Source organism: Glycine max, chromosome 14, assembly GCF_000004515.6.
Source record: "Glycine max cultivar Williams 82 chromosome 14, Glycine_max_v4.0, whole genome shotgun sequence".
Classification (NCBI taxonomy): Eukaryota; Viridiplantae; Streptophyta; class Magnoliopsida; order Fabales; family Fabaceae; genus Glycine; species Glycine max.
The window spans coordinates 44,608,997-44,623,673 of NC_038250.2; the positions used below are offsets into that span (position 1 = coordinate 44,608,997).

The following is a 14,677-nucleotide window of genomic DNA, read 5'->3' on the forward strand; positions in this document are numbered from 1 at the left end:
ATTTTAGGAACAACGCATATGTTTGAACCCATATTTTAATGGAGTTTATCTTTTCTTTAATTTATTTTTTTTACCAATTTACTTTATTACAATCGCTTTTACATTTCTCTTCCAAACTCTAAACTCTTTCTAACTTCCATTTCTTCTTCAAACTCTTACTCTTTTTTTTTTTTTTTCATTTCATACTACATTTCAATTACATGAACAATTATACTTTTGCACAATTTTTTTATTGTGAACATAATAAAACAAATTTTGTTTCGATTTAATTAATGATATATCTTTATTATTTCTCAAGATATTTGTTTCACCTAATTTTCTAGTTATGAGCATAATCGGAAAAATTTTATTTCAATATATCTTTATCTCTAAAGATATTTGTTTTACATAGTCTTCTAATTGTAAACATAATGAAAGGTTTTCTTTTGGATTTCATAAATGACTATATATTTACTTCCATATATATTTTAACTTTGCTAGCATTTTGAATGCATTGTTATTTATTCAAATAATTTTTAAAATTAGTCTCATTGTTCTTCTAGTTAAAAGTTAAAAAACATTGTTAGTTTAACAAAAAAGAATTTACAATTACAATTTAATTCTACTAAATAAAATAAGTTGTTTATGATTGGAAAATCAATATATTTATTTTCGATTACTCAAACGAATTTCTACCATTAACACATGTATATCTACATTTATAATATAATATAAATTAATTTTTATATTAATCGATTGTTTGTTGAATAAAAACAACACTAATGAAGATAAATATAATAGTTAATGTGTTTATTCAGCATATAAAAGTTTTTAATAATTGTTTGTACTCTGTACTCGTTAAATTGATCCAACGTATTTGATCTAGATATGCAACTGGAACTAGGCTGAATATTTAGAAGAAAAACTTTTTCATGCATATTCCACAGTAGTTGAACAATGTCAAATAATATTATTGTCTCCAATAAAAAATATTGGTGGTGTCTAAGAAAAAAAAATATTTGGGTTTTCTTGTCGCTTTCTCTTCTCCTATGTACTTTCAATTTAATTTTGTATTTTAAGGAGTTATAAAATTGACTTGACAAAAGAAGAAGAAAATTAGAAATCTTTGAATTTAAATCTTTCTGATAATAAAAATTAATAAATTAAATTATGAAAAGAGAAAAAATGTCTTGCGCTTCTTATATACGGGGAAGACAAATTAATTTGAATCTTTGGTGCCAACTCAACAACAACTTGAACTTTACAACGCATGCAGTTGCAAACAAAGAAAATTGCAATTTGCCACGGTATTAAGGATTTAGGGTTGCGTTTTCCGATCCCTCCAAACATGGTCGAAAACTCGAAATCCCTAACCACCCTCTTAAAACAAGATTAAGTTTTTAGTCTTTTTAAATTTTATTTAAAATATTTCTTATCATCGATAGTTTTTTTTTTATTTAGTCTTTCTAGATATCACTTCTTTTATTTAATCTCTCTTTTTTTGAAGAATTTATTTAATCTCTCTAGACATCACAAATTTTTTTATTTATTTAATCCCATGTTTTAAAAGGATAAAAACTCGTAATTAAGAGTACCAAGTAATGAACTTATGATATTTAAATAAAAATCATAAAATTTTAATTAACCAAATAAAAATAGAAATTAATTTCCAAACTAAACTATTTGATAAAAATATTTTATGAAAAGCTTATTTAGAAAAAAAAATTAAAAAAGAGAGTGCTCAGATTAAAATATCAGGGAATTTTTGTGGAATAAAAACTTAATTAAGCTATATAATACACTTCAAAGTCTCATGACCAAATACATAAATAAAGATTTCAACACTACAACCAAGTCACCGTGAAATATGGAACCTTGTGGAAAAATTATTTATTGCCGTCGCAGATTAGATTCGAAATTTATTTATGAAAACATTCATATATCCCATCCAGCTAAGTCATTCGCCACTCGCCACTAGCCTATAATGAGCAAGAAAACTAAATTAAATAATATTATTTACTATGATTTTGCTTCGAGTACATTAAATATGGACTGAGAAATAAATATCGATAAGAAATACTAATAAATAAAAATATTCAAGGGGTGTATATGAAATTTTTTTAACTTATAATCATTTTATACTTTAATTTCTTAGGACTATATTCTCCCTTTAGATCCGTTAACTAAATTTATATACGTATTCGTCACACCAAACTAATAATAATATACGTACGTACAGTACGTATCACTATATATATATAATAATTTCACCAAAAATAATAATATTGTTCTTTTAATTCTCCTTTTCACGTACGATCCAAAAAATGTACATCAATTTATATACAGAATAGTACATTAGTACACATGCATGTAATCCAAATCAAGATCTCAATTTTTCTTCATGTTCGTAGAAAAGAAAATGGAAATAAATAACAAAACCTAGGAGTCAAACACTATGATCCACCAATGAACTTTAAAGGTGGGAAATAAAACTAAAAGAAATAAACGTAATACTTGATTACTTTTCTCAAGACCAATTAATCTCTTTCAAAAAAATTAAGCCATTGTTTCTCTTATTTCTATAGACATAGCACGAACAAGCTGCTTATTGTCCTCCCTATAACATTCCTTCATTCTCTTGCTTTTAGGATGAAGCAACTTGAACCAAAATCCACTTTTGTTGGCACTCTTATCATGACCATGATGATCAAAACCACCACCTTCACAATCTCTTCTTCTTGGAACAATATCCAATGGCCTACACCTACCCTTTATGATTCCATCGTTACCACTCAGCAGGAAAATCGAGACCGAAGAAGAACTACTCTTCCCCTCGGTAGTAGTGAAACAGAAACATTGCATTGGAGAAGCACATGAAGAAGAGGCTGAAGCTGAGGAGTAACAAGATGATGATGACAAAGAAGAAGAACTAGAAGAACAAATAGATGAGATTCTTCTATGTGAGTCAGAAGAAGAAGAAGATAGTTGAGAAAGCTTTTCCCTTAAACAAAGAGAACACACACCGGGTGATTGGTGGTGTTTGGGGTGCTTCTTGCAATAGCCATTGTGCTTGACCCGGCCAATAACACAATATGTGTCCTTTTTTTTCTTTGAGAAATGTCTTCGTAGGGTTTCCATTTTGCATTATTTTGCAAATGTTGGTGTAATTGGCTGGTTCAATATATAGAGGAGGCAAAGAGAAAAACGAAGTTGGCATGGGGTGTGTCATGTATGTGTGTGTTCCCACTAATTTTTCCGTGATGGTTCATGGGTGTTTCCTTGTGTTCTTCTCAAAATGATCTTTTTGACGTTTTATTATTTTTAATTAATTGAGAATTTTTTGGGGGGTTACGTGGACGGTTGTGATGGAGGCAAGTGGGGCCCACTGGTGGAGTCGGTGGTTGATCATGCTTGGGAGGGTCGCAATCTCAAAGTACTGTGTGAAAAAAAAAAAGGCCAATGCTTTCTGTGGGGCGGCGTGGAAATATATTTTGGAAATTTAAAAAAGTATTGGCTAAGACAAATCAGACCAACCAAGGTTTGAAGCGGTGCCGTTTTGTACACGTATTGAATAACTACTAAGGAAAACTAGGTACTTGGGTTATATGTACGTTAACTTCTATACCAAGTCATTCGGGTGGAGTACTATATATAAAACTAAAAATAATAAGTGAGGTTTAATAAAAATAGTGTGTTATAGTAGTATGTTATTATTATTCTTCAAATAATAATAGAATAAATAATAGTATGTAAAGATTTTTTTATGTTAACATATAGTTACAAATAGTCATAAATAATAAATTTATTGATTTTTATAATAATTATTTTGAAATTGATCAAGGATATACTTTAGTTACTTAATAGGATAAATTTTTTGTGAGGATAATACAAGAATGCTAAACTCGATAATGTTGACATTCTTTCATTTTTTTTAATTACTCCTTTTTTATTACGTACACAGATAATTTATGCAAGCAACATAATTTCTTTTATAAAAAAAAAATATGCGCTCAAGTCTCAACATATATATACACCTAATCAATCTAACGTCAACACGAAAAGATGTTAATATAATTTCTTAGTAAGACTCAACTTTACACGAGATATGATTTAGTCTAGAAATCAGTTTTATTTGAGATTTATGCATGTAAAAAAAGTATAAAAGTAAAAAAATAACGCGAGAGAATTAATTTCTTCACGTAATTCGCTAACATAAACTAGGGATCGATGTAGACTTGTGAGTATTCTTTGGTACTTCAATTTATAGAAGGGACACAAAAGAACCAGGGAAGGAAGTATATATATTGTTTTGGTGGGATAAAAAAAAAAAACAAGAATAGATCAAAGAGTTTATAGTGTCACATATTTATATTAAATTACACGTAGATCAATATAATGGGTACCTTTGATAGATAGTCTTACTATTATAAGATAAGAACCATCTTTCATTTATATGTTTTATTTTGATTTTTTGACACAATCCAACTCGTATTAGACCTAGGTTTTTGATCGATCACAGAAACCACAAAATTTCTTAATATTTGTGTAAAAAATTCTTATTGAAGATGCCCTTAATATCTCTTAACTAATTCCTTAATCATGATGTTAAGCTATTTTTGCCGCGTGAGTGTCAGAAAAAAGAAAAAACGCGAAGTGCGTTGGTGGAGACAACTGTATGTGGCATACGAATCTGGGACAATGGCATTAAAGAGTACCGATTTTCCGTATACGAGGGCCATGCCAAAATCCCATTCCCCACTCCTCATTGTCTTTTGCCACTGCCGCAAAGTCAGTTTATTTTTTTTGAAAAAAAATAAATAAATTATATTAAACCCAAAATGATACAATAATAAACAGGGCATACCGTAGTTAAAGAAAATCAAAAGTTCCCCTAATACAAGAAGACCTATATCAAGATGCTAAAACAAATACAATAGGTATGCTTGTCTATAAATAAAAAAGCAAAGTCAGTTTATTACTTGTTAGTTTATGCGTCTAAGATTGGCTGTGCACTGTTTGATCTTTCTTTAAGTATTTTTTTTTTCTTTTATAGAAAAAAAAAAACTTAAAGAAAGTTGCAATCTTTACATAGACGTACTAAGTTAAGCTGGAAGGGTAAGAGTTTATACTTTTTTTTTTTAATTTTGTTATTATAATATGTAGTCACAGACAGGACCAGGTCCAGGCCCACCTGCGTGATTTACGTACAATGTGATCAACATATATTTATCTTTATGTCTTTTGTGCGAAGATGAAAAGTAACAAATGATATATTAATTAGTAGCGTGACTAGTATATCAAATTTGTATGCATAAGATGGAAAAGGAGAAAGAAACGTATATACATAAAATTAAAGTTTATATAAACATGCCTATATTTATCGTTTTACATTTATCAATCACTTCAATAAATAATTTTATTAAATATTTATATAATTCATTATTCATTAAGTTAGTTTAATACTCAAGATCTGTATTTTAATTTGAATTTCAAGATAATATTAATTACTCTTTTACTAATTATATCCTTTTACTTTTACTTAATCTTCAATTAATTTATGTTTGTATTTAATTATTGTGAAGTAGAAATAAAAAAAATGGTAAAATAAACCTTGTTCATAATTGTTTGACAGCTTTACTTTTTAGTTTTTACATATATGCATGGTAAAATAGGAAACCTCGCTCATAAACATGATTGCTTTGTATATTGTATAACAACAAAACTATATTTCTATTGTTGGGTCAACATCCTTGATCACTAGAACAACAATCACCATGGTACCACAAACCTCGATCACCATGCCAAACAGGACATACCCATTGATAATCACAAATTCAACCCAAATTCAAAACATCTATCCCCCAAACCCACAAACCCCTTAACAAAATCCAAAAACGATAAATAGACAAGGGGTAAGGAGTGCATGGTTTTGATCCAATCTTGACGACTTGAGGTTGGGTGAACGAATCTTGGCAATGCATGGTGGGGTGCATGGATCTTGACAACGTGGGGTTAAGGTGTACGAATCTTGATGGCGCGGGGTGGGTGTGCAAATCTCGACAACGTAGGGTGCCATGGCGCGACATAAAACTTGTTGGTGTCCTTCATTGCCACAATCTTGGATCTAGATGTTGGCATTGATGGATGCTTAGATTTGGACGAGGGAGGGTGGCATGATGTCATGTTGCTCGAACGACAGGAAAGTGGTGCAATAGTGGAGTTGTTTGGGTGAGAAAATGAAATGGAAAGTTAGGGCGAGGAGAAAGTCTCTAAACCAAGAGAGGGGAAGATGAGGGGTTATGGAGATAAACAGACAAGGACAAGGATGTCTCTTCAACAATACTTCTAGTCAAAATAGAAAAGGTGGTCATGAGAATAGTAGCTCCCGATTTTCACTTCCTTTCAATATTGTTTCTATGGGCTATGACAAAGAATGAGTAGGGGAGTTATTATTGGCCCCATTAAAATTACTCTTGGCCCTTACCAAGGGACTGAAACTTTTTATATTCCAAAAATACCCTATTCATGGAATTATGATTCCATTGAACAAGATGCACAATAGATTCATGATTTCGTTGTGCACCAGTTTTCGCCCTTCCTTAGCACAACAAAATTGTTATTCCATTGTATAATTTTTCTCACCCCATACATAATAACAAAATCATGATTTCGTTGTTATCTTTTGCGGCACCCCCTTAACACAAAGGAATCACGATTTCGTTAAAGATATTTATTTTTATCACAACAAAATCATGATTCATTTGTGATGAAAAAAAATATCCTCAACAAAATTGTAATTCTATTGGATTAGGTGGGGGTGAAAAAAATATATACAACGGAAACACGATTTCGTTCTTCCGTTGTATATATTTTTTCACCCCCATTTAATCCAATAGAATCACAAATTTTGTGCAGCCAAATATGCATGCGAAAATGTGATTCCATTATGGCAGAGGAGTGCACAATGGTGGATGTGCATAACGACATTGTGATGGTGGAAAGGAGTTGCCCCCATGGAGCCTCGAAGGTGGAGATTATGCACGGGTGGAGGTCGCGCACGAGTAGGGGATTTGTGCAATAGTGATGGTGGGGGCAGGCAACTGTGTGTGGCATGGAGGAAATGACATATGATGGAGGTTGCTCATGAGTAGGGACTCTACGTGACAATGATCGTGGGAATGGGTGGCGGCACAACGTGGAGGAGATGAGATAGGGTGGTGGTGCTGTGTGGAGGTGGTCGATAGTGATGATGATGATTGTGTGACTATGGCGAAGGGAGGGTGGAGTCGCAGGGGTTTGGTGAGAAGAAGGTTGGGGTGTGGGGAGTGGGTGTGATGATGGAGGAAGGAGGGGCAAAATAGACTTTTTTTATGAGAGGTTGTTGCTAATAGTAGCTCCGAATGAGTAGTTAAAGAAAGCCCAAATTCATGTCCCAACCCTAACACGGTAATACCACAAGTCCAAATCTGAACTTACTAGTTGGATTTTATTGGAAAAGAACACCATTTTGGAATAAGTTTGTTTTGTGGAATGAAGTTGTTTTATAGACAACAATAAACAATGGTCAATTTAATTATAAATTGGTAATAGATTTAGATTGTGATACAAATAGAAATGTTAATATTAACTGTAATTTAAAGTTTAATTAACCAAACACTTTTTAACATACAAGTTAAAAAAACTCCTAATTAAAATGCTTATAAATTCATATATTTTGAAAATATGTAAATAAACTCCTATGTTTAAGAAGTTTAGATCTTAATGCCAACGATGCTTTATTTTGAATCTTAGTAGGATCATTGTAAAAAAAAAGTTATATTTATTCTAAATTTAAATAGTTAAAAGTTTTTTATTTTTTGGGTGTTGGGGTTTTGTGCTCTCACACTGAAGCACGTATATGCTATTTTGTGCAACATTTATACATATCCGTATACATATTCCAATTTCAGGCCATTTTTTTTTAAATGTCCTGATACGGTACGATGCTCAGATTTGAAATAAACCAATTTATCACTAGAATATGAAAAGCAATTGAGCTTCTCAATTCTTATCTGTCAATGAAAATCCACAACTTTTAAACAAGAAATAGCGCTATAAATTGACACGGCATGTACGGTTATAGTGTTTTTTTTAATTAAATTCATTTTTTTTATCCTTTAATTTATTATTTATATTTAATTTAATTCTCCAATTATTTTGAAATTCAATTTAATTCTCTAATTTAAAATTAATTTAATTTGATCCTTTAATTTTTTTTTAATTTGATGCTCTAAAATTTAAAATTGATTTATTTTTTTGAAAAACATATATTTTGTGGTTGTTTTGAACAATTTATGATTTCTTACCGTTTAGATTAAAAGATTAAATTAAATTAATTTAAAAAATTAGATGATTAAATTAAAAAAAATTAAATATTCAAATTGAATCTAAAAATAAATAAGATTACTAAAAAATTAATTTTTTTATTTGATAAACAACGAAGACAATAAGAACAATCTGAGATATATTTCTTCCATTGACACTAAACTTTTTCAAGCACTGACAAGGCACGGTTCTTGCTGTCTTAACCTTTCAGTAACTTTCTTATTCTTTCAATTCACTAACTTTACTCGAAACTAAACCTGCAACACATATCTACTGTAATATTTCTTTTTTCGCCTTTACCTTTTTATTTTATTTTTTGAAAGTTATAATTTTTGTTTCAAACTTGAAGCAAAACAACCATAATTTTCAGTATAGTGTTTTAGTTTCTTGCTTTTTGCATATGTTTTTGTACTCTAAATTTAAAAGCTATTTAGTATAGTGTTTTTAAACCAATGACTTTTAAATTTTTAATTTAGTTTTTTTATTGCAACTTTTTAACTCCATTTTTTTTCTTCTTAAATTTTTCTACTGACATTTCTATTTTATTTTTCGTTCTTAAATTTATAACATGCATTTTAAATTAATCATTCATTTTTACGAATATTTATAATTCAAGTCCATTTCATGTGTTATTATCAATAAAGATATTATTTGTAAAACCTTCAATCAATTTTTATTTTTAATCATCATTTTTTTGGTCATTTCTTTGATGCGGAAGGAGTTGATGACATTGGATAGCCGTAATTTTTCTCCTAACTTACTTTTCATTGAAAATTAGTACTAAAAATAAAAAAAAGTGTTATTAAAACTAAAATTTTAATGAAAAATATTTTATAGATAATAACATAAAATAAAGTAAAGTTAGTAAAAAAAATTATATTTAAGACCAAGAAAAGAATATTTTTTCTAATATTTGAGATTTTTATAATATTATATATATATATATATATATATATTAAGTTTCATTTATATGTAAAAAAATATTAGTATTAAATGCGCTAAATATTTACAAAAATATTTAATAAAAACTTATCTTATTACTATATGTTGTACTATCAATGAATGATATGACATCCAGAAAAAAGTGAGAAACGAGTTTTTTTTATATTTATTTTTTGCATTAGATATACCTTATTAAATGTTTGTGACAATTTTTTTAATTTGAATAAATATGTATATCTATATATAAATTAATCTATTCTTTTTCAATGAATAAAAATATTTTAAACGCTATTTAAAACAATTTAAATATTAAATAAATATTTATTTTGATATCTGAAAGTGTGAGATAATAAAAAATTAGTTTATAAAAAATTTAAAATTCAAATTTAATCCCTAAATGTATAAATAATGTGGCATATTGGTCTTAACATTTAAATTTGTAAGATAATTTTATTATTAAGTTATAATGTTTAAAAATGAATTTGACATTGAATTTTTTTTAGGATCAATTTGACATTAAATTACAAAATTTTGAAATTAATTTATCATTAAATTATTTATAATACTATTTGGTCATACTTTTTACACATTTAAAAAACTAAATTTTAATTTTTAATCTTTTAAAGATAAATTTATCACACCCTAACGTTTTCAAAAAGTAAAATAGATATTTATATTTAAATGTTATATTATGATTATACTACTTCCACTCATTTGATTATAGATTTAACTATATTTAAATAAGTTCATATTAAATAAATTAAAAAAATTTATATATATTTAATATATAAATATAAGATGATAAGGATTACTTTACATGTTCGTTTATAACCTTTTTTTATAACCTGTTTTTTCACATATACAGTTATACATGTTGCTCGTTTGAAGAGACTAAAAGAAAATGAGAAGGAATAAGTATGTAATGTGACTTCAAATATTATTTACAGGAAAGTTTTTCATAATTTGAGATAGTTAAGGTATATTTAATCTATTATATATTTTTGAGTTGGTATAATATCATATTGTTATTAAAAATATTTCAATTGTTTTCAAATTTTCATTCTTATATTATTGTAATTTTCTTTTTCGAGTATGGCATGGGTCTATTATCTAGTGATTAAAAAAAGAAAAAGAAAAAGAGCTCAAATAAAATGAATTTCAATTACTTCAAGAACTTTGACACTAAGTTCCTAAACGAAACGCTTACCTTAATGGTAAAGTACAGCTCTATATAATTTGTGACAAAGACCTCCACTAAAATTGACCAAGCACATGTCTTTTTTCTCTAAAAATAATTACACAGGAAACTTTAATTTCTTAAAATAGTCTAGAGTGAGAGTGGACTCAATCTAAGACTACTACACTTATACACAGCGAAGACACATTATCCCTTTCAAAGCCATCATCTTCCTCTTGTTCAAACCCTACCCACTTCTTCCTCTTGCAGAGTTTTATGAACAAGAAAAACCCAATCCCAGCCACGCTCATCACCCCACTCACCAAATATACAGTTTTCGTAGCAATAACCATAATCAAAACCAGAAACCCAGAGGGCACCAAACACATCACCACCAAAAGTGGAAGCTTCAATGGAACTCGGTAAGGCCTCTTAATGGAAGGAGATTTCCATCTCAACCAAAGAAACGAGGCGAACTCCAACAACATTCCCAAACTGTACAAGAAATTCGCCGAGGAAATGATGTCGGTGAAGTCCATGTACGACACACCAATCGTTATTATGGTAGAAACCAAAATCCCCAACCACGGCGTGTGGAACCACTTAGACCGAACACCGAAAAGCTTCGGTAATATCCCGATCTCCGCCATGCCGAGGATCTGATACGCGCTGCTGCTCAATTGGGCCTCGAAAAGCCCAATTGCAGATAAAACCGCGCCAAAATCAATCCATATTTTCAACCATTTTCCCGCGATGATCTCCGCAGCCTGCGCGTGAAACCCGTTTTCCCATTGAGTTTGATCAACCAAAACAGCTCCGGTGACAGCGAAAAGTGGTATCAGGTAAGACACGCAAGTGAAAATCACTGCCACAAAGAGAGCCAAGGGGAAAGTTTTCTGCGGTTCATCAACTTCCCCTGCTAAGGTACTCACGTTGTCCCAGAAGTTCAAGTTCCAGAAAAGAGTGTTGAAGAACAAGTTCCAATCTTTCTTCACACCCTTCTGCCCCAGACTGATCCACCTGTGTGGTTTAATCTTGGGGATTGCGATGAGGGACATTACGATAAAGGGGGTGAGAGAAATCACAGCAAGTAAAACGGCGACGTAGCCCACGATGGTGAGGCCGGTGTAGTTCAGGAAGGAGAGGGTGAGGGTTGAGGAGAGAACCGCCACGTGGCGGGCCCAGCCGGAGTGGAAGACGGGGAAGATTTTCTGGACGTAGTCGATGCAGAGGACCGGGAAGGCGGCGATGTTGATGACGCCGCTGAGGAACTTCCACGTGCCCATCAAGGAGCCCCAGAATGGGCCGAAGGCCCGTGAGGCCCATAGGACGAAGCCGCCGTTGCCGGGGTAGGCGGTGGTTAATTCGGCGGTTATTAGGGCTTCCGGGACGCTCCAGATGAAGGGGAAGACGAGGAAGCCCAGGAGGGCTAGGAGGGGGCCCGCGGCTTGCACCGCGGGCTCCTCGCCATAGGGCCCGCCCGCGACCTCGAAGTAGATGAGGAATATCAGAGGGATTAGGGTTAGTTTCTTGGGTTTTTTTGTGGTTCTGGAAACGGTGGGAACGGTTGTGGTTGGTGCAGATTCTGCAGAAGGATTTTCTTTTTCGCCCATGACGACGGGTTAAGGCGTTGTTGAATTTGGTTTAGGAAAGGAGAATCTGATCTGATTCAAGACTCAAGAGTGGACTTCCTAAATTTATATTGCAATTAATTATTTTTGTTTTGAAAATTGTGTTGCATAATGCACAATTTTTTAAAATTATTTTATAGTTTAAGAGACGATATGTGCAAACAAAAGAGTGAAAAAATATACAAAATTTTAAAAGTTGAATAACAAAATGTATAAAATTTAATAGTTTGGTAGCAAAATTTGTTCAAACATAAAAGATGAATGAGAAAAGTTGCAATTAAGTTTTTACTTTTTCTATTTGTTCAAATACATATATGTGGAGAGTTCTACGGTGGACCCTAAGATAGGTGGTTCACTCGTGAACGTGTGATTTTGGAAAAGGAAATGTCAATTTTACCCTCAATAGTAAGCGTTGGATTTACAAATAATTAATTGGATGTTTGAGATTTGGGAGGGAGAGTCAGATATTAATTTGATGTATAAAAAAATGGTTATAAATTATATTGTGAGTAGACTATTTTAACCCTTTGGGTGCAAATTGTCCTTCTAACTCCTACCGCCGGATTCCCACTCTTGTTGCCAACGAGTACTTATCACTCTTCACGGGTCGTTATGCTCTAAACTCACCTTTTTGTATGCTATGATAAAGGAAACAAAAATTCATAGTGATTAATACGTGCACAAATATGGTAGAGATTCAAACTAAAATTTGAATTTTCATTTCTTTTGAAATGAATTTATTAGCACTTTATATATTTAAAGATAAAAATAATTATTTATTTAAAAATAAAAAAATTAAATATCATGAGATAAGAAGATTGGAGGTGGGATGACTGAGAGCATAAGATAAATATTAAGATTTTGAATTAACCACTCAACAATGTGTCATTTTGGGAGTTGGAGGTGGGATGGCTGAGAACACAAGATAAATTTTGAAATAATTTTTTTCTTAAGATAAAATGAACTTTTAACATATTAAAAAAATTATAGAAAACAGTAATTCAGTAGTGGACCACCTATTTGATAGTCCACCGTAGAATTTGCCAAATGGGCGTTGAAAAGGGTGGAGATGGACAAAAGGTAATACGTGTATTTGGGCTTTTAGCTAAAAGTGGGGTGGGGTGTGTGGTCCTTGTGTAGATAGAGCTTATGTGTTATAATAGGAGTGAAAATAGAGAATAGATAGAAAGGAAAAAAAAAAGATATTAAAATGAAAAACTAAATGTATATTAAATATTCTCTTATTTCTTCTAGATTATCTACTCCTAGCAATCTTCTATGCCTGTATTCAATCACAGAATTGCAATCAATATAAATACGAATTTGACTTCTTTATTATCTTTTTTCAGTATTATTCTTGTCTTGTGCTGTCTTTTAAAATTATACAATTTTTTAAATATTATTTATATTATTATTTAATTATAAGTAAAGACTTATTTTGATAATCTGTATAATACAAGTTTATGTTGAATAGTTATGAAAATTAATGAGATAAAACTATAACTTTAATTAGATAACAATCCAAACAAGAGCTAATAAATTATATGTTACGTTTTTTTTCCTATATATTTTCCTCACACGTGTAACAGGAGACACACTATTAGAAAACAAATTCAACAACAAAGGGGATCAATGTTTTATTACAATAGTATTAGAATATTAAAATATTTAAAGGTAACTTATATCGTGAATCTATATAATTTATATGGTGAATTAAATATAAGAAGCGTGAACATATTTAAAAGACAAAAAAAGTTTCTTCATGGCACCTAGAAATGCACTGATGCACATTTGATGTCATGCCAATAGTGTCTTTTTAAAAAAATCTTAAAATAAATACCATTTATTTATCTTAAAATGAATGTTAAGGATTAAAAATAATGGTTTTAAATTTTGGAAAGATAAAAATAAAACAAATTAGAAAGACCAAAATCTAAAAGTAAAAAAAATATTTTAAAGACAAACTAAATCTTATTCATTTTTTAAGAAACCATAGCATCTTTATCTTTAACCCAGGAAAATAAAATAAAAAATGTTCACGGGTTTTTGACTGGCAATTTTCTACTTTAGGTGTAGCGTTTAAAACTAAAACTAAATAAATGAACGTTGAAAAGGGCAGAGACGGACAAGAGGTAATACGTATTTGGGCCTTAGCTAGTCGTGTGGTCACTGGTGTGGAGATAAAGCTATATTCTATAATTTTTTTACTGATGCATATTTTATAATTTATTGGATATCAAGTACGGTAATGTTGTTGTTTAATTTAAAAACTTGTTGAATTAGTGCTGACACCTAAACTTAGTTAGGGTTGCCCTCTATCAAATCAATTATTATTCTTTTTGGATATTGGCCCACATTTATTTGGTTCTACTCTATTGATTTAGAAATATAGTATATAAAAAATAACTAACTTGGACGAATGAAAATAAGAATGATGAAAAAAAATTAAAAATGATGTTCATATTGGTTAAAATATTGTATCTTTTACTGTTAATTTTATATTGTATCTTAAATATTTTGAATCAAATTTAAAATAAAAAAGCATACTTTAAGTAGCTAGATATCACACTCTCATTAAGTTAAT

At 30.4% G+C, this 14,677-nt stretch overlaps 2 protein-coding genes across 2 annotated transcripts; both read right to left on the reverse strand.

Moving 5' to 3' along the window:
* Positions 1-2,282: 2,282 nt before the first annotated feature.
* Positions 2,283-3,140, reverse strand: LOC100796251 (uncharacterized). Its single transcript, XM_003544764.5, has one exon. It carries the CDS (start codon positions 3,115-3,117, stop codon positions 2,536-2,538), a length of 582 nt encoding a protein of 193 aa, XP_003544812.1. The 5' UTR covers positions 3,118-3,140; the 3' UTR covers positions 2,283-2,535.
* Positions 3,141-10,427: 7,287 nt separating this feature from the next.
* Positions 10,428-12,322, reverse strand: LOC100812773 (probable polyamine transporter At3g13620). Its single transcript, XM_003544175.3, has one exon. The coding sequence runs from the start codon at positions 12,073-12,075 to the stop codon at positions 10,630-10,632; it is 1,446 nt and encodes a 481-aa protein (XP_003544223.1). The 5' UTR covers positions 12,076-12,322; the 3' UTR covers positions 10,428-10,629.
* Between the last annotated feature and the right edge of the window lie 2,355 nt (positions 12,323-14,677).